We start from the raw sequence: 20225 nt of genomic DNA, 5'->3' as shown, positions 1-20225 counted from the left end.
ACATTGTTTAAAACAGTAAGAAGTGCTTGCACCAATCCACTACTGCACATCTCATATGGTGAAATTGTGTTTTCGTCCTTCAAAAGTACAATTAGATTTTCTAAGGCTGTCTTCATTAAATCTCTCCATGTGTTCTCACTCTCAATACACTAAAAGAAAAAAATTTTTTAATGAAGACAAAAAAATAAACAGGTCTTAATATACTTAATTTATCACATCATCAATTACCAAGAAAATAAGTCAGATATTAAATAAGAATAGGAAGTTCAAATTATTAATGTAAATTATATCTCTACCAGGGTCAGAAAACAATTTTTTTTTAAGAGAGGGAAGGGGTGAAGAGGGGTAGAGGGAGAGGGAAAGAGAGAATCTTAAGCAGGCTCCAGGCTGAGCACAGAGTCCAACACAGGGGCTCAATCTCACAACCCTGAGATCATGACCTGAGCAGGAATCAAGAGTCAGGACGCGTAACTGATTGAGTCGCCCAGGCATCCCATGCACAAAACAATCTATAAGGGACAATTAGAAGTATTTTAGGCTTTACAGGCTATATGGCCTCTGTCACACCTATTCAACTCTGCCCTGCACCACACCACCATAGCAGTCACAGACAATATGTAAAAGAGTGAGCATGGCTGTAAGCAATAAAACTACTTTTGGACACTATCATTACATTTACATGTGATTTTCATGTATCAGAAAACACTCTCACTTCTGATTTGTTTTCAACCATTTAAAAATATGAAAACCACTCTTACCTCACAAAGCCATATAAAAATAGATAGCAGGCCTAATTTAGCCCATGGGTAATAATTTGCTGACCACTAATCAATACCCAGAATATAAAGGATAAAGGGGGGGGAAACTAAACCAAGATCAATGTGTACCATAAAATCTAGAGGCTAAATAACATACTTGTCTATTTGTATGAAGTTCCCAAGATGACTCTAATTGAGTTGCTATGTTTCTGAGTGTTACCACTACTCCACGAGGCATGCTTTCAACAGCTTTAAAGTGGTCATCGTATAAATCTCGAGCCATAGTTCGTACCTACCAAATTAAAATTGCAAATATGAATTTTCACAATTAATATTTTTAACAAATCTTTTATCTACATATAAATGTACATTTAAATTAAGATTTTTGTGCCATTACCAACTTCCAAAAAATGCTACTACTTCTACTCATATATGTCAAAAGGTTCTCACAGCTGAAAAAGTACTCTAGTAGATTTAAGCAATATCAAATAAAAGAACTCAATCTTAATTTTTGGTTACTTAAGCTTTGTATTCATATGCCAAAGAGGAGTTTATCTCCTTTAAACCAACTTTAACAACCTGTAAAAAATTAACTTGCTTTTTTTTAATAAAAGTAACCTAATTATGGTGAACCAATTAGACAATATAAATAAGCAAAAAAAAAAAATTAAGTCACCTATAACTCCATCAACCAAAGCTGAATCTTTTTTTTTTTTTTTTAAAGATTTATTTATTTATTTATTTGACAGAGAGAGACACAGCGAGAGAGGGAACACAAGCAGGGGGAGTGGGAGAGGGAGAAGCAGGCTTCCCGCCAAGCAGGGAGCCCGATGTGGGGCTCGATCCCAGGACTCTGGGATCATGACCTGAGCCAAGGGCAGACGCTCAACAACTGAGCCACCCAGGCACCCCAAAGTTGAATCTTTTTTACTTTTCTTTTTAACTTACTTAAAGGCCAATTGGCTTTATTCAATGATCCATGAATTAGGCAGCTTTCCCATCTAGTATATAGAAAGAATTCCCCCAGAGTTGAACCTTTTAACAATCTGGGGTGTACTTTAGGTTTTATTCTTTCTTCTATTTATATTACTCACAACATATAAATGACACTAGATAAATTTATGTATTTCATCATAAGGAAGAATGACTACAGTTGGTTTGGGCACTAGTCACCTCTCATGTATATTAATGTTATTTGAGCCTTTCCACCACGGGAGCCATGGAGGGACAGTCCCGGCCCTGCGGTACCCTATCACCATGGGCCTCAACAAGGAGCACAAGGTGACTAAGAACATGAGCAAGCCGAGGCACAGCTGCCACCACGGGCACCGCACCAAGTGCATCAAGCGCATCAAGCGCACCAAGTTCGTGCAGGCCATGATCTGAGAGGTGTGCAGCTTCACCCCATACCAGCGGCGGACCATGGAGCTGCTTGAGGTCTCCAAGGACAACTACACCCTCAAGGTCATCAAGAAAAGAGCAGGGACACACTTCCATGCCAAGAGGAAGAGAGAGGAGCTGAGCAATGTCCTGGCAGCCATGAGGAAAGAGGCAGCCAAGAAGGACTGAACCCCTCCCCCTCTGTATGTAATAAAGCCTTTTTGGAACTTGAAAAAAAAATTAAAATTGAAATTAAAAAGAAACTAATGTGTCCCAGGCTTGGGTCTGATAAAATTCAGTATATACAGTCTTTAAAAATATTTGCTTAAATAATGTAAATTTAGGACTTGTGTAATTTCATTTAAATCACAAACTAACCTAGCATAACTCTAATGTAATAGAAAAAAATTCACTCCTGAAATGAATTAATAGTACTTTTTCATTCTATTTTGGTACGCCTTTCAGAATTAAGAGGAAAGTAAGCTCTGTTAGACAACATTTAAGACACTACCCTTTATAAAACAGTATTAATAAGTAAAATGAAGGTTAAAATTCATAGTTAAAATTACTTTTACCTAAAATCAGTCTATTTTGATATGTACTACTTCCATACCCAAAGAACAGCCACATGGCCAATGAGTTACTAGTGACTTTAAGAAACAGAGTCAATAATCATACATTTCTTTATTTTTTTTTTTAATTTTTTTTTTTTTAAGATTTTATTTATTTATTTGAGAGAGAGAGAATGAGAGACAGAGAGCATGAGAGGGAGGAGGGTCAGATGGAGAAGCAGACTCCCTGCCGAGCAGGGAGCCCGATGCGGGACTCGATCCCGGGACTCCAGGATCATGACCTGAGCCGAAGGCAGTCGCTTAACCAACTGAGCCACCCAGGCGCCCAATAATCATACATTTCTTAAGAACATGAAAATACAGGACTAAGACTAGTTCTCCTTGATTTATTCTATTTCTTACTTTTCTTCTGCATTGTGAAATTTCAGTTCCCTCTGAGTCTAAATTTGGTTGATTAATACAACCTTTCAGGAATTACAAGAAATTCCTGAGAGAGCTCAGTGGTAGGTTTATAAAAAATAACAGTTGATCCTCATTATTTGAGAATTCTGTATTTGTGAGTTCAACTACTCACTAAAATTTATTTGCAATCCCCAAATCAATATTTACAATGCTTTCACAGTCACTTGTGGACATGCACAGTGCAACAAAACCTTGGGAGCTGCCTCATGTGCATGTTCTCAGGTGAGGTCAAACAAGGTGAACTCTACCTTTAAGCAAGTGTCATACTTGTGTTAGCTCTCTATGAACAAGTGTCCTCCTTTCCACACTCTATTTTGTGCCACATTTTTAACATTTTTGTGGTTTTGTTGGTGCTTTCACTATTTAAAATGGCCACCAAACATAGTACTGAAGTGCGGGCCAGTGTTTCTAAGCACAAGAAGGCACGATGTGTGTCTTATGGAGAAAATATGTGTGTTAGGTAAGCTTCATTCAGGCAGGAAAGTGCTACTGGCCACAAGTTCAGTGTTAACAAATCAATAATACACATTAAACATGGTGTCTTTATTTTTTTTTTTTAATTTTTTTTTTTAAAGATTTTATTTTATTTATTTGAGAGAGAGAATGAGATAGAGAGAGAGAGCATGACGGGGGAGGGTCTGAGGGAGAAGCAGACTCCCCGCCGAGCAGGGAGCCCGATACGGGACTCGATCCTGGGACTCCAGGATCATGACCTGAGCTGAAGGCAGTCGCTTAACCAACTGAGCCACCCAGGCGCCCCAAACATGGTGTCTTTAAACAGAAAGACACATAAAATTTTTTTTTAAAGATTTTATTTACTTATTTATTCATTTGAGAGAGCGAGAATGAGAGAGAGAGAGCACATGAGAGGGGGGAGGGTCAGAGGGAGCAGCAGACTCCCTGCTGAGCAGGGAGCCAGATGTGGGAGTCGATCCCAGGACTCCAGGATCATGACTCGAGCCGAAGGCAGTCGCTTAACCAACTGAGCCACCCAAGCGCCCCGAAAGACACATAAAATAAGGTTATGTATGGATCAGTTACAAAAATGTGACCAAAGGGGTGCCTGGGTGGCTCAGTCATTCAGCCTCTGCCTCTGGCTCAGGTCATGATCCTGGGGTCCTGGGATCGAGCCCCACATCGGGCTCCCTGCTCAGCAGGAAGCCTGCTTCTCCCTCTCCCACTCCCCCTGCTTGTGTTCCCTCTCTCACTGTATCTCTCTGTGTCAAATAAATAAATAAAATCTTTAAAAAAAAAAAAATTGTGACCAGAGCCTCAAAGGAACCTAACCCTGTATTTCCCCTAAGAGCAATGGTTCCAGTATTCACAGAAGCTTTACATAACACAACTACTATGAATAACAAAAATGGACTGTATTTACTTCAAATTCCTTTTAGCATCTAATGGTTATCTTCAATTGAGATATTTCTTCCTCAAATGCCCTTAACCCTGAATTAGAAAAAACTTCCGACCTCACATTTGTTTTAAAAACAAAAAAGCAATCACAAAATAATACATACAGCTCTAAAGATAATACATATTTATCTAAATAAATAAATAAAATATTTCTTTCCAAGGTCTAGCATCTGGAAATATCTTTAGGATGGCCCAACACATTAACAAATAGAAATTAAGACATAAACATGTTATATATAACTGCCCCAAATAAAACCTATTACTACTATTTCTAAGGCCAAAGCCATAAAAAACACAGTAAGCCCCCAATCCCAAACACCTAAAAGCATGCTTCATATACTGTATGAAAAAACTATTCTATATCATTGTAAATAAAATAAAAATTTCTGCCATCAGAAAATACTGAATCTAATTATGAGATTATTTTCTCTTTTAAAAATGAAAAATAAAAATCAAGAATCGATATAATAAAGATGGAAATATGCTGGTTTATATTTTTAAGTAATCTCCACATCCAACGTGAGGCTCGAATTTAAAACCCCCAAATCAAGAGTCCCATCCATGCTCTATGTATCAGCCAGTCAGGGGTCCCTTGGCCTTATTTAAAAAAAAAAAAAAAAAAAAAAGCATACTTAATCGATAGAATTTAAAAATTATTACAGTGATTTTGAAGGTGGAGTCAGTAAACACTTGCTCCGATATCTTTTTGAAACAGTAATTTCACCTAAGATGACCTTTAAGCATCAAAATATTTGAATCTAGAACCAGGCATTCAAGTCGCTTTATTATAAAGTATTAAATCAGGATTGTAAAATCAGGATTGTAAAATATAATGATGTATTTTCAATCCCACTGTATCACTAAAAACATTACTACCAATAATAAAGCATGAGTTCAAAGTTTCTGTGACATTAATAAGTAAAAAAATTTAAATTTTATTGTCTTACACATTTTAATTGTTTTAATGTTTGTGTTTAGCATGTGTATAAAATTATAAGTAAATGTGTATGTATTGTGGAACATAAAATAATGAGCACAGAAAAACAAAATATGTTAGATTAGGGTAACTTGTGTTATATGGCTCAATTTTTTAAATGCTTGAATATACCAATGAAACCTTACCATGTTAGTATAAACAGCAAAAAAAAAGAAAAAGCAAATCCCACAAATATACCTTTTGCTTTGTTTTTTCTAATTTAGATTTCAGTTTTCTGCCTCTTTTACCGGTCCAACCAGTCACAAATTCTGAACCTTAAAAAAAAAAAAATTTTTTTCACAGAATTTATTTTATTGCAATTTAAGATACTCATTTATTCTTATCTACTAAACTTATATATTCTATATAACTTACCCAGAGAAGTTTCTGCAGTAAATGAATGTTTGGTTCCTCTATTAGATTCAAATACAAAACCAGGTAAATCTTCTTTCAGTATTGTTGCTTGCTGACCATCTGAGTTATGAATAGCAATTTCTCCCTCTTTCAAACAAGTTAGTGACCAATTTCCTACAGTGAGTTTAGTGGGTCCTGGTGCTGAGAGTATAGGCTGACTTGAAGTAGAAGGCTTTACCTGGCCTCGAGCTCTTTGTAACTTCTCTAAGAATTCACTTCTGCTTTCTATAAAGACAAAATGATTATTTCAAAACCTCATTCTTTTCAAATATTCCTTATTTTTTTTAATAAAAAGAAAATTACCTGTTGGAATATCTATTGTATATAAAAAACTTAATTAGCAGAGTTTTTTCTTTGGCATACTCTCACTCGTTTGATATATTTAGGTTCAGGCATAAAAGCAACCCTACAGGCATAATTTTTTAACGTATAGGGCTTTTGGAAAAGATACAACTTGAGAAGGCTTCACACACATACAATTCGTCATTACATGATAAGAGGTAGCTTACCTAAAACATTAGAGAGATTAAAAGTAGGTAACAGTGCTATTCCTTGTCTCATACAATAAAAAGGCATTTCTTAAATGCTTTCATGGTACAACAGTTTTTCTCTGTTGATACTAAATAAATTGGCCAAATGATCATCAAAAATGTGCTATTTCTATGATAATGCTAGCAAAAATAATTAGCAGAAAAACAAATCATCAAAACTAGAGAAACATGTAAAACACTTTAAAAGAAACAAAATTATTACCTGAACTATCCGATCCACCTTCAGGACTACCACTTGAATACATGGTGGCTAGTTTTCCATCCAAGATAAATCTGAACCATCCATTACTGCCATTAGATAATTCCAAGGCTGCTGCATCACTCCATATATATAAGCAGTCCCTTCCCCTAATGACTGACCAGTCTCTCCAATGGTATGGTTTACCTTGCTGCAATTCTTTAGCATCCTCCTGTGGTTCATCTTCCTAAATGCGTAAAATTATTGAATGAAACAAGGAAAATAATATCTATTTCAAATACTCACAGGTTTTTAAAAATATGTCCATGTATCAAATTTAGAATTAAAACATGCTGAACTTATATTCAGTTGCCTCTAGTTTAATATGCATTTTGATTCAACTAATTACCTATAGCTAAGTCTTACAAGTAAGTCCTAAAAATGTTAAGAAACTCACATAAATAGAGGCTAGGTGGCTCAATCGGTTAAGCATCTGCCTTCGGCTCAGGTCCTGACCCCAGGGTCCTGGTATTGAGCCTGGTTCTCCCTCTCCCCACCCCCGCTTGTGCCCCCTCCTCTCTCTCTAATAACTAAAATCTTTTAAAAAAATGTCACATAAGTAATGACCTAAGTTATAACATTTCCAGGAGGAGTAGTAGAGAAGACCAACAGATTCGGTCTACACACAACTATCTAATTATCCCCCAGACTTGTGCTGTCTCTCTCTCTCTCAAATAAATTACAAAACAAAACAATTTGTAAACACTGTTTTCCTAGCCTGACATCCTGAAAAATTTTATTGTGTTGACAACATTTAAATATTGAGAATATTCATCTAAACATATATAAACCTGGTATGTGTGTACATGGATGTGTATATGGTAAAGCACTGTTTTTTTCAAGATTTTATTTATTTATTTGAGAGAGAGAGAGCAGGAGGGGAGGGGCAGAGGGAGACGGAGAAACAGACTTCCTGCTGGGCAGGGAGCCCAACAAAGGGTTCAATCCCAGGACCCCAAGATCATGACCGGAGTCCAAGGCTGGTGCTTAACTGACTGAGCCACCCAGATGCCCCTGGGTAAAGTACTTTTAAACTTCATAAAAACTTGTTATACTTAAAAAGTATTTTTACATATTTTTTGAACATAAAAAACTGAAGTAGTTAGCTTAAAACACTAAAATAAGATTGTAAAATATGGATTATAAATTTCTCTAAACATAAGTACTTGTGCTCTAGGCCACGATAGGTTAACAAGTACCAAGACTTGTTTATCCACTGTAAACAATGAAAAGCTAGGCAAAATATGTGAAAAAGTGTTTTCAAACACTGGGCAATATGCAACATAAGACCGTGATCCCCTAGAAAAGAGAAACAAACGAGGTAATCCCCTTAGTCCCAGACACAAATTCCTCGCTAAGGTCTTAAGAGGAAACACAAGAAGAGTCCAGCAGTATGATTTCAGGAAATAGAGATATGTGTTTGAAGAGGCTGAAGCAAACAGAACATATGGAGGATGAGTTCAGGATTAGGGAGCCAAGCCAAAAAGACCTCTAGAAATCTGCAAAGTGGTCATCATGAGTCTCTGAGCACTAGACCACTCATTTCTAGGATGATACGCCATAAGGTTGGGCAAAGAACAAATGGAAAACTATAAGCTGAATTCCCAGATATCACACAAGGTAGTCAGACAGTTGCATTCCAAATGCTGAAAAATTTCAAATTTGATAAAAACTGTAATCCCACAGATCAAAGAAAACTGAACAATCCTGAGCAGGGATGGACACTCACATGTGCACACATACACAATACACCAAGCACAACAAAGCACAGCAAAGTCAATTGCTTAAAATCGTAAGAACAGCCAGAGGAAGAAAAGATGTTGTTAGAAAAGATGTACGTTGGGGCACCTGGGTGGCTCAGTCGTTAAGTGTCTGCCTTCGGCTCAGGTCAGGATCCCAGGGTGCTGGGATTGAGCCCCACATCAGGCTCCCTGCTTAGCAGGGAGCCTGCTTCTCCCTCTCTTTCTGACCCTCCCCCCCATACTCTCTCTCACTCTCTCTCTCTCAAATAAATAAAATCTTTAAAAAAAAAAAATTTATGTACCAAAGAACTAAGATGAGAAATAAAGTGAATTTCTCAATAGAGACTATGTACATCAGGTGACAATGGACCATCTCTCAAAGTGCTGGAAAATGATCAGTCAAAAGTCCTTGTAGGCACTGAAAATATCAAAAATGAAGGCCAAATAAAATATTTTCAGACAAAATCTGAGAGAATTTTCTGGGTTGTCTTTTCATCTTCATTTTAAGCTATGTATGTATGTATAGCACAGCAGAGGGAGGGGCAGGAGGAAGGAGAGAGCGAGCATTTCAAGCAGACTCCATGCTGAGCATGGAGCCCAACGTGGGGCTTTACCCCATGACTCTGAGATTATGATCTGAGCCGAGATCAAGAGTCCGCCACTCAACCAATGAGTTACACAAGCGCCCAGTCTTTTCATTTTCTAAACAATGTATCTTTTTTTTTAAGATTTTTTTTTTTTTAATATTTTATTTACTTGACAGAGAAAGACAGCTAGAGAGGAAACACAAGCAGGGGGAGTGGGAGAGGGAGAAGCAGGCTCCTGGCTGAGCAGGGAGCCCGATGTGGGACTCGATCCCAGGACCCTGGGACACGACCTGAGCCGAAGGCAGATGCTTAACGACTGAGCCACCCAGGCGCCCCTAAGACAGAGAGAGACACAGCGAGAGAGGGAACACAAGCAGGGGGAGTGGGAGAGGGAGAAGCAGGCTTCCCGTGGAGCAAGGAGCCCGATGCGGGGCTCGATCCCAGGACCCCGGGATCATGACCTGAGCCGAAGGCAGACGCTTAACCATCTGAGCCACCCAGGCGCCCCTGATTACTATGGCTTTATAGTAAGACTTCAAATCGGCTGGTGGATGTCCTTCAACTTGTTCCTTTTCAATGTTGCTTTGGCTATTCTAGGTCCCTAGAATTTTCATATGAATGTTAGAATTTTGTTAATTTCTACAAAAAAACTTGCTGGGGATCTGTAGATCTGTAACATTTTTTAAGTTTTTATTTAAATTCCAGTCAGTTAACACACAGTGTAATATTAGTTTCAGGTGTACAATACAGTGATTTAACACTTGCACACATCACCCAGTGCTCATCATAGCAAGTGCACTTAATCCCCACACCTATTTTACCCATCTTTCCCCCCCACTTCCCCTCTGATAATCATCAGTTTGTTCTCTATAGTTAAGTGTCTGTTTCTTGGTTTGTCTCTCTTTTTTCCCTCTTTGCTTGTTTTACTTCTTATATTCCACACATCAGTGAAATCATGTGGTTTTTGAACCTACTTCTTGAATAAAAGAATTCTAGAGGGATGAACCCAGATATCACCTCTTATTTTGTTTTGTGGTTAAATCCCTCAGATCTCTCAAGTAATTTAGGAGTATCTCTCTGGGGTGCCTGGGTGGTGTAGTCAGTTAAAGTGTCCAACACTTGGTTTCCACTCAGGTCGTGTTCTCAGTCATGAGACTGAGCCCTGTGTTGGGCTCTACACTCAGCAGAGTCTGCTTCAGATTCTCTCTCCCTCTGCCCCTCCCACTTGTGCTCACTTTCTCTCTTTCTCTCAAATAAATAAATCTTAAAAAAAAATTTTTTTAAATAATCTCTCTCTCCTCCCATCCCCACTCACCCTCTCAGGATTATATAATTAACAAACCATACTCTACCATTATCTCAAAAATATTACCATTCTGTCATTAATATATAGGAAACATTCACTAATTTAGGACTAAATCAGTGCAGGAACAAGTAGGGATAGATTAGGTATATTTTAAATTTGCAATCTAAGGCAAGAATTATCAATGGATACTGAAACTCATGGGTGTATGTTTAATGAGTAAGAGTGTATTAATTATTTATTAATTACTTATTAATTACAAAAGCAAAAAGAGTAACTCTATGATAAAGAAACCAGGCAGATGGCAGCTGGGTGGCTCAGTCAGTTAAGCATCTGCCTTCGGCTCAGGTCATGATCGCAAGGTCCTGGAACTGAGCCCTACGTTGGGCTCTCCGCTCAGCTAGGAGTTTGCTTCTCCCTCTACCTTCCCCCCTGCTTGTAATCTCTCTCACACTCTAATAAATAAATAAAATCTTTAAAAAGGAAAAGAAACCAGGCAGAGATAAATATAATGAAGTGATCCATGTTAACATCATCGGTAAGAAAGCAGACACCCTGGGGCTCTAAAAGAAGGCACATTTATGCACTTAGAAAAACATTCCCTCTGTAGTCTTCCTGCTAAAAACATGTAACCTGAATCTAAGCACATAGAAACACAAACGCAAAGTAAGGGTTGCTGCCCAAATTAACGGGTCTGTCCTCTTCACAAATGCCAAGGCTATCAAAGAAAAAGGCTGAGTTCTTAGAAACATAATAACTAAATGGTAACTAAATGTAATACATGCTCCTGGATTGGATTCTGGACGGGTGGGGGGGGGGGGGAAGGGTTTTAGGGAAAAAACAAAATTTGAAATGGGTTTTTGAAGGAGATAGAGTATTATATAAATATTAAATTTTCTGACTTTGGGGTGCCTAGGTGGCTCGGATGGTTAGGTATCTGCCTTCAGCTCAGGTCATGATCCCAGGGTCCTAGGATCGAGTCGCGCATCAGGCTCCCTGCTCGGTAGGGAGTCTGCTTCTCCCTCTGCCTGCCGCTTCCCCTGCTTGTACTCTCTCTTTCTACAAATAAATAAAACCTTTAAAAGATAATAATAATATTTCATTGGTTTTTTTTGTTTTTTTAAGTAGGCTCCAGGCCCAGTGTGGAGCCCAGCATGGGGCTTGAACTCACAACCTGAGCTGAAATCGAGTCAGACACTTAAATGACAAAGCCACCCAGGGGCCCCTTGAAGATTTTATTTTTAAGTAATCTCTACAACCAACATGGGGCTAAAACTCACAACCCCAAGATCAAGAGTTGTATGCTCTACCAAATGAGCCAGTCAGGTGCACCTCAAATAAATGTTTCTTAAAAATACACACACACAACGTCAATAATTAGTGAATTTATGAAGAATACTCTGATACTCTATTTGCAATTTTTCTATAAGCTTTAAATTTTATCAATAAATTTTTAAAAAGTAACGAAATTTTGGGGGTGCCTGCGTGGATCAGTCGATTAAGTGCCCAACTCTTGGTTTCGGCTTGGGTCACAACCTCAGAGTTGTAGGATCGAGCCCGACACCGGGCTCCATGCTCAGCACAGAGTTGGCTTGAGATTCTCTCTCTCCCTCTCCCTTTGCCCCTCACCCTGCTCACATTCTTTCTCTAAAATTAATAAATAAAATCTTAAAATAAGTAACCAAATTTTTAAAAATTATAGTGCTACCTCATACTGCCATTATTTTATCAAAAACCATCATTAAGTTATAACTAGATTTCCTCAAAAGAAACTCTATTCCTTTTTTTTTTTTAAAGATTTTATTTGAGAGAGAGAGACACAGCAAGAGAGGGAACACAAGCAGGGAGAGTGGGAGAGGGAGAAGCAGGCTTCCCACTGAGCAGGGAGCCCAATGTGGGGCTCGATCCCAGGACCCTGGGATCATGATCTGAGCCAAAGGCAGATGCTTAACGACTGAGCCACCCAGGCGCCCCAAGAACCTCTATTCCTGATAACACTGCAATCAACATCACTCACTTTTTCTGGTTTTGATTCCTCTTCATTCTCATCATCAGAGGAAGGTCCTGCCAAAGTTGACACTTTGCTAATTACACCAAGTCTGGCTAGCTGATCCAAAAAAATATCACCACCTTTATCTACCAAATCTCTTATGATCTGCAAAGCCAGCAAGTGGCCATCATCATCATCCTGGGGGAAAACAAAAAGGAATTTAAGGGAAAATGATAAAAATAAGTTCAGCTGCCTGAAGTAGACAAATGCAATAATTTCACAGACAAAACGTTTCACTGAAATTAGGACAAAAATTAAATTATTTTACTAACCATTGTCTAAAGGGAATTAAAGCTACAGGAGTTTCAAAAAAGATAAAAATCTGACCTCTTGATCAAGGACGGTTGCAGTGATTTCCACTAGTACTGTAGGCAAATTGTGACCAACATCAGAATCACAAACTTCTTTTAAGAGTGCTTCAGAGCAAAAATGAATCATTTTTCGAATCAGAGCAAGACTTGCCTTCCTTAAAAAATAAAATAAAATTAAATAAATAAATAAAAGAATTTTAGGAAGCCAGGAAAAGAGCCTAAAATAAAACAAAATGCAATTACACATTAGAGAAAAAAAAATACGTGCAATGGTTAAGTTTTACACACTCTGCTAAAAAGTAAGCTGAATATAAGTATACAAAAAGAAATACATATACCTTTGTTCTCATATAAATGAAAAGACATCCTAGTAATCCCATGTCCCTAAATATTGCCACTGTTAACAATTTGTTATGCCTCCTTTTCCTTCTATACTCATCCACTGCTTTGCTTAGAACATAGATACTCAATAAAGTCATACAAACTAACCTCAGTTTTATAACAAGGAACCTGTTCTTTTAAAATAAACACATATCCACACACATTTAAATTATAATAGACTAAAAGGAGACTGGTCTATTACATAAAAGATACAGTTCATTTAACACATATTTTCTGAGCATATAACAATATCCTAGGCACCGAGGATATCATTAACTTTGCAGTAACTTCCACAAGGATGGAGAAGCAAAATTGCTACTGAAGTCCAAGAAAGGCATGTGACACATGAATTTCTACAGCATGTGGTCCCTACTTGATGTAGATCACAACTCTCTTTAGTTGAAATTCGTAACAGTATACATTTTTCAAGTGAAAAAAGCATTTGATTATAAATTCAAGATGTTATAGAAAACGGTAGGCCAAAGAGTAGGGAGCACGATGCGGGGGTCAATCCCAGGACCCTGGGATCATGACCTGAGCCAATACCTCTAAAATATTAGGCATAACTATTGTAACACTTAATACATATCTAATTTTTATTCTCAAACCTAAAGAGAATTTAATGTAATTATCTTCACTTTAGAGATAAACTAAAAGAAGTTAAGTACCTTTCTCATGGCCACATATTTAGGAAGTGGCCACTTTGCATTGACTCCAGAGTCTGAGCTCTTAGCAAAGGCTTATGCTTTCTTACTTGCCACAATTGAATGTAGCTAATTATTACCTAGAGAATTCAGCATTGAATGTACTAAAACTAAAATTCTATTTAGACAATCCTGAAACATACATACATAAATTCATTCATTTTACAAATACAATATGGTTATTATAGAAACTTTAGTAAACACAAATTAACAAAAGGAAGAGAAAAAAATTACCTGTAATTCCAAAATTCCAATCCGCAATCCTGAAACATTTAATAGAGTGATAGAAAATAACCATCGAGGGAACTCGGGTGGCTCAGACAGTTAAGTGTCTGAATCTTGATTTCAGCTCAGGTCATGAGCTCAGGGTCAAGGGATGGAACCTCGCATCACACTCTGCACTCAGCAGGGAGTCTGCCTGAGATTCTTGATCTCTTTCTTTCTCCCTCTGCCCCTCCCCCTGCTTGCTCGTGCATGCTCTCAAATAAATAAATCTTAAAAAAAAAAAAAAAAGGAAAGAGAAGACCCTTCTAATAAGGGACCTCTGTTATATGGTGGCATACTTTATAATTTTATGATGACCTTATCATGAAGAAGTTCTACTCCAAATATATCGGGATTCTTTTATTAGCATGACAGCTAGTCCTCTAAAATTTTCAGCCAAATTATCCTGTTCAAAATCGAACTTGCCTACTCCTCAAGAGGATTCTAAGTTCTGTTAAAAAAAAAAAAAAAAAGTGGGCCCACTCACACCTACACCTCTGTAGCTATTTGGAGAAGAATAAAAACCAAGTACTTTAATGTTCACAGTGAATTATTTTACTGACATTTTTCTCCTACTTAAAGCAGACTGCCTGCACTTTAATGTCAACTCCTAGGCACTTGAATCCTACAAATCTACATGTTCTAAAGACCTCCTTAACTTAAAATGTCCAAAATCAAATTCTCAATCACTCAGTCAAAAATTCAGTACTCATTCTTCACCCATTCCTCTCCCTCATCTCTCACAACTGGTCATCAATCCCTATACAACCCATCTCTCAACCTTTTCAATTTGTTCCCACCAATCCAGTCCCCCAGCAACTGTTTGAAGTTCATATTGCAATGAACCCTTAAGTAGTCTGTTTTCATTCTTGCTCTCCTCCAGTACTTTTCTCCACTGGGCCGTCAATGGAATCTTCATAAATCACAAAATCAGCTGTGACAAATATCCTCACAGGTATTTAATGACCCTGCTTCAACTGTGGAGTATGGCTCATTAGCATGGACCACCAAGGCCTTCATAAGTCATAAAGGCTCCTGTCTACCTTTTTAACACTATTCACTGAGCTACCCAAACATATCCTATTAATCCAAACACACTCCATTAATATTAAAATACTTACAACTGCTAACAAAATACACTCACTCAGTCATGCTCTAAATATCTACTGAGGACCTACTAAGTATCAAGCCCTGTTCTATACCTCTTTGTCTCTGCAGGAATATAGCCGTACACAGGCCAGCTCTCAAAGAGTTCACTTTGGAGGGGAGACAGACAATAAAACAAACAAAAGTCAAAGAAGAGCAAGATTTCAGACACTGAAAGCTCTGTAAAGACAGTAAAACGTCATAATTTATGTGAAAGGTATCCTAGGGGTAAATTTAAATTAGATGGACAAAAACATCAGTGGATGGAACATTTAAACTGAAACCTAAATGATATGAAACAACAAACCATCCAAAAGAACCAAGGATAAGAAAAGTTTCCAGTAAAGGGAAGTACAAAAGCCCTAAGGTAAGGATGTACCTGGGGTGTTCCAAAAATAGAAAAAAGGCTAGCTTATTGTACGTGTAATGGGCTAGGGGTTAGATAGTACTAAATGAGGTCAGAGAGCTGGGTGGGGCTTATGTAAGACCTTGTAAGCCTGAGAGTTAGGGAGTTAGGTTTTAAGGGCACCTGGGTGGCTCAGTCGGTTAAGCCTCCGACTCTTGATTTAGACTCAAGTCATGATCTCAGGGTCATGAGATCGAGCCCTGTGTCAGGGCTCTGTGCTCAGTGGGGAGTCTGCGTGAGAGTCTCTCCCTCTACCCCCACCCCCAGTGCCCACGCACTCTCATTTTCTTTAAAAAAAAAAAAAAGGAATTAGGTTGAGTTCAAGCCAGATAGAAGCCACTGGAGAGTTTAAATCAGAAAAAGTGATATAATTATGATTTTTTTTTAAAGATTTTATTTATTTATTTGACAGAGAGAGAGACAAACCAATTGAAGAAACGCAAACAAGGGGAGTGGGAGAGGAGAAGCAGGCCTCCCGCTGAGCAAGGAGCCCGATGTGGGGCTCGATCCCAGGACCCTGGGATCATGACCTGAGCCGAAGGCAGATGCTTAACGACTGAGCCACCCAGGCGCCCCATAATTATGATTTTTAAAATAAATTAGACTAATATGTAGGAACAGATTATAAAGGAACAAAAGAGAAAAGAAAGACTAATTAAGAGGCAACTGCAGTAGCCAAACTACAGACTACAGACCAGAGTATTAGCAACAGATGAACAGCAATGACACTACAGAAGGAGAGCCACCAGGATTTGTACCAGGATGGACTGACTCATACCTCCAAGACTTTGCACACAAAGTTGCCCAGTGATCCTTCTAATCTGTCTGCCTACAAAATCCCCAAGTATCCTTTAAACCCAAATTTAAATCTCACTTCCAGGGGCACCTGGGTGGCTCAGTCATTAAGCATCTGCCTTGGGCTCAGGTCATGATCCCAGGGTTCTGGGATCGAGTCCCACATCGGGCTCCCTGCTCAGCAGGAAGTCTGCTTCTCCCTCTCCCACTCCCCCTGCTTGTGTTCCCTCTCTTGCTGTGTCTCTGTCTGTCAAATAAATAAATAAAATCTTTAAAAAATAAAATAAAAAAATAAATCTCACTTCTGCATAAAATTTTCTCCAATTGTGCAGCCCAATTAATTGTTAAATCATGTATATTCCCAGAGAACTCTGACGGTATGTCTAATATATCACTTACTACTCACTCTTATTACTCACATCTTTCTCACTAGCCTGCAAGGAACGGAACAAGAAGTGAAAACCAAGTCCCATTTCTTTAGTTAACTCTCCAATGACATCTCGCATTGCCTCTACCAAAAAAGCCTCCATAAAGCTCAATAAATGTTTGCTGTACTTACCAGAATTTCTATAAAGCTGATACTCAGCAAGCTACAAAACTAGTCTTCTTGATTTTCAAAACTCAAGTCAGATCATCAGAAGAAAAGATTTAACTCTCCAATCAAATTTCCAATCTAAATTTTATTCTTACCATACCTTTTCAGTATTAAGATAAACTTCAATCCTTCTGGAAAAGGGAGATAAATAGAACTATATGATTGGCATAATTTAGTAAACACAGATACTATGAATAACTACCTTATTGAAGGCAACATAGTTTGCTGAAATGTCTGTGCAAACACTGGCAATAACCTTTTCAAGTATATGGGTGCCATTTCTGGATCTCCTTTTGGCTCATTACATTCTTCTTCATCTTTGTTTGTATCTTTCTTTTTCTTATCATCTCCTTTATTAACTGGACACATCCAATCACCTGCAGACAAATATTTTTCAATAAAATAAATTCTTGGAAAATTTTTCTTTCAATAAAAAAAAACATTAAGAGGTACCGAATTTCAAACTATAATTATCCCGGGGGCACCTGGTTGGCTCAGTCAGTTGAGCATCCAACTCTTGATTTTGGCTGGGGTTGTGATCTGAGGGTTGTGAGATCGAGCCCTGCGTCAGGCCCCACATTCACCAGGGAGTTTGCTTGAGATTCTCTCTCTCCCTCTCCCTCTGCCCCTCCCCACACTTGCATGTGCTCTCTCTCTCTCTCAAATAAATATTTAAGGGAAAAAAAAGTATCCCTAATTAACAATAATTAAACTGAAATTAAAAGATACTGTATCTATCAAAGACATTTATAAGAATAATACTATTCCAATTTTTTTTAGTACATGTGCTGCTGAAACAAGCACAAGAATACTAAAGAACGTCAGTCCCACCAATGAGCTGAATCACAACTTAGGGAAATAATTTTGGATATTCCACTTGATTCTAGAAATTATTTCACAAAGGTTCCACATTCATTTACTCTGTCAGAACTTAAAAATTTGGTCAAAGTACTTCATCTACACAATACCCAACTATTCTTTATGACATTCCCATGCCCCTTAAACTTTTGGTTTTTGGGACACCTGGTTGGCTCAGTCAGTTAAGCGTCTGCCTTCGGCTCAGGTCATGATCCCAGGCTCCTGGGATCAAGCCCCGTGTGGGGATCCTTGCTCAGCGGGGAGCCTGCTTCTCCCCCTGCTTGTGTGCGCTTGTGCTCTCTCTCTCTGACAAATACATAAAATCTTTAAAAAAAAAAACTTTTGGTTTGTTATTCTGGAATCATGCACCCACAGTCTCAAAGAACACTGAACGGTATACTGTTAAAGGTTTATCACATGTTAAGGTATGTGCATATAATTACTTGACTTCATAGGAATAGTTCATTTATATAATGTTAATACATACACAAGAAGCTGTATCTGTAAAAGTGAAGCTGAAAACTAACAGCAGATGTAAAAGGAAAGATTGTCCCACTCACCTGGAGACTGAAGAATAGCTACTACTTCACTATGGCCCCTTTCCCGAGCTTTATCTAACGGAGTTTTCCCATCTTCATCTCTCAGATCTGGGTTTGCACCATGCCGTAACAGAGTCTAGAAAAGAAAAGCATTTCATGTGAATATAAGAATTAACACTTTATTTCTTCAATATCCAACTCTGCAATCCAAACTGCACCCACAGATTTCAGACTCACAATTACTTAAGCAGGCACCAATTCAAATCACTATTTTGCACATATCACCTCAAAAATGGTCTATCTAGGGGCGCCCGGGTGGCTCAGTTGGTTAAGCGACTGCCTTCGGCTCAGGTCATGATCCTGGAGTCCTGGGATCGAGTCCTGCGTCAGGCTCCCTGCTCGGCGGGGAGTCTGCTTCTCCCTCTGACCCTATCCCCTCTCATGCTCTCTCTATCTCATTGTCTCTCTCAAATAAATAAATAAAATCTTTAAAAAAAAAAAAAAAGGGTCTATCTAGATCTTGAAAAAATTATAGATTAATTTCACTTCGTTATTTATTTATTTATTTTATTTATTTTTTAAGATTTTATTTATTTATTTGACAGAGAGAGACACAGCGAGAGAGGGAACACAAGCAGGGGGAGTGGGAGAGGGAGAAGCAGGCCTCCCACCGAGCAGGGAGCCCGATGTGGGGCTCGATCCCAGGACCCTGGTTTCATGACCTGAGCCGAAGGCAGACACTTAACAACTGAGCCACCCAGGTGCCCCACACTTGGTTATTTATTAACAACTCAAATTAAGTACGTTTACATGTGGAACCTACTTTTCCTTCAAACTCCTCCTCCCAATTTCTTTAACAGAGAGGTAATAGACTACGTTTGTGACATGGTAATCATCTTCCTCATTTCCTATATACTGCCAATTACCAAGGTAAATCAATTCTAGAATGAACTACAAAATCTACGTCTTAAATACTAATTCACATTGTTCACCAATTTTTAATGGACACTGGACTCTCTCCCCAACAGACTGTAAGGTCTTTTGAACAGAGAACACATCTCATGTTTTTCTTATCAGCCTCAGAGCTGCAGGTTTTCTAACTTTGTTATGATGTAATAGATATATCTGACAAGTAAGTGAATACATACACACATCTGGAAAGTACACAGTACTGGCTAAAAAATCCAAATGCTGAATCATAATAATTCAGTATTTTATCAAATGTAGGATGCCACAGATTATTGGATATATCACTAACTATCACTAAGAAAGGGAAAAAAAGCCAGTTAAATTTTGTAACATGCTTTCTTATTGCTTGGAATTTTTTTTTTTAAACTTACTGAAAGAAATTTTTTAAACTTAGAATTTTTTTCCACAAATTACCTGAATAAACATAAGTAAGAAAATATAAATGAACTATAAGGTATTCCGGAACTTCACATTCTGAGCACAATTCTTCATAATTATTTTTTTATTCAAAATCAGCAATATTTATATTTCTACAAACAATGCTATTACCTGTGCCATAAAGACATTAATGATGCAGCATTTCTTTTTTCTTTTTTTTTTTTTTTAAGATTTTATTTATTTATTCATGAGAGACAGAGAGAGAAGCAGAGGCAGAGGCAGAAGCAGGCTCCCCGCAGAGCAGGGAGCCCGATGCGGGACTCGATCCCAGGACCCTGGGATCATGACCTGAGCCGAAGGCAGACGCTTAACCGACTGAGCCACCCAGGCGTCCCAATGATGCAGCATTTCTGAGTGCTTCTCTATCAGACAG

The 20225-nt window shown here is 38.1% G+C and overlaps 1 protein-coding gene and 1 pseudogene across 1 annotated transcript in view; one reads left to right on the top strand and one right to left on the bottom strand.

Annotated features, from left to right (window-relative positions):
* HECTD1 (HECT domain E3 ubiquitin protein ligase 1) overlaps window positions 1–20225 on the bottom strand; it is a 90687-nt gene that overhangs the window by 39000 nt on the left and 31462 nt on the right. The window contains exons 9-17 of the mRNA XM_021695579.1: window positions 18467–18581; window positions 17251–17425; window positions 12774–12912; window positions 12414–12584; window positions 6729–6951; window positions 5937–6200; window positions 5760–5836; window positions 916–1050; window positions 3–149 (exon numbers count right to left, since the gene is read on the bottom strand). Coding sequence (XP_021551254.1) covers window positions 3–149; window positions 916–1050; window positions 5760–5836; window positions 5937–6200; window positions 6729–6951; window positions 12414–12584; window positions 12774–12912; window positions 17251–17425; window positions 18467–18581 — 1446 coding nt within the window. The remainder of the gene's footprint in view (window positions 1–2; window positions 150–915; window positions 1051–5759; window positions 5837–5936; window positions 6201–6728; window positions 6952–12413; window positions 12585–12773; window positions 12913–17250; window positions 17426–18466; window positions 18582–20225) is intronic.
* On the top strand, window positions 1947–2327 carry LOC110585467 (annotated as a pseudogene).

Source organism: Neomonachus schauinslandi, chromosome 9 (assembly GCF_002201575.2).
Source record: "Neomonachus schauinslandi chromosome 9, ASM220157v2, whole genome shotgun sequence".
NCBI lineage: Eukaryota > Metazoa > Chordata > Mammalia > Carnivora > Phocidae > Neomonachus > Neomonachus schauinslandi.
The sequence above is the reverse complement of the archived record's forward strand: the minus strand, read 5'-3'. Positions and strand labels throughout refer to the sequence as shown.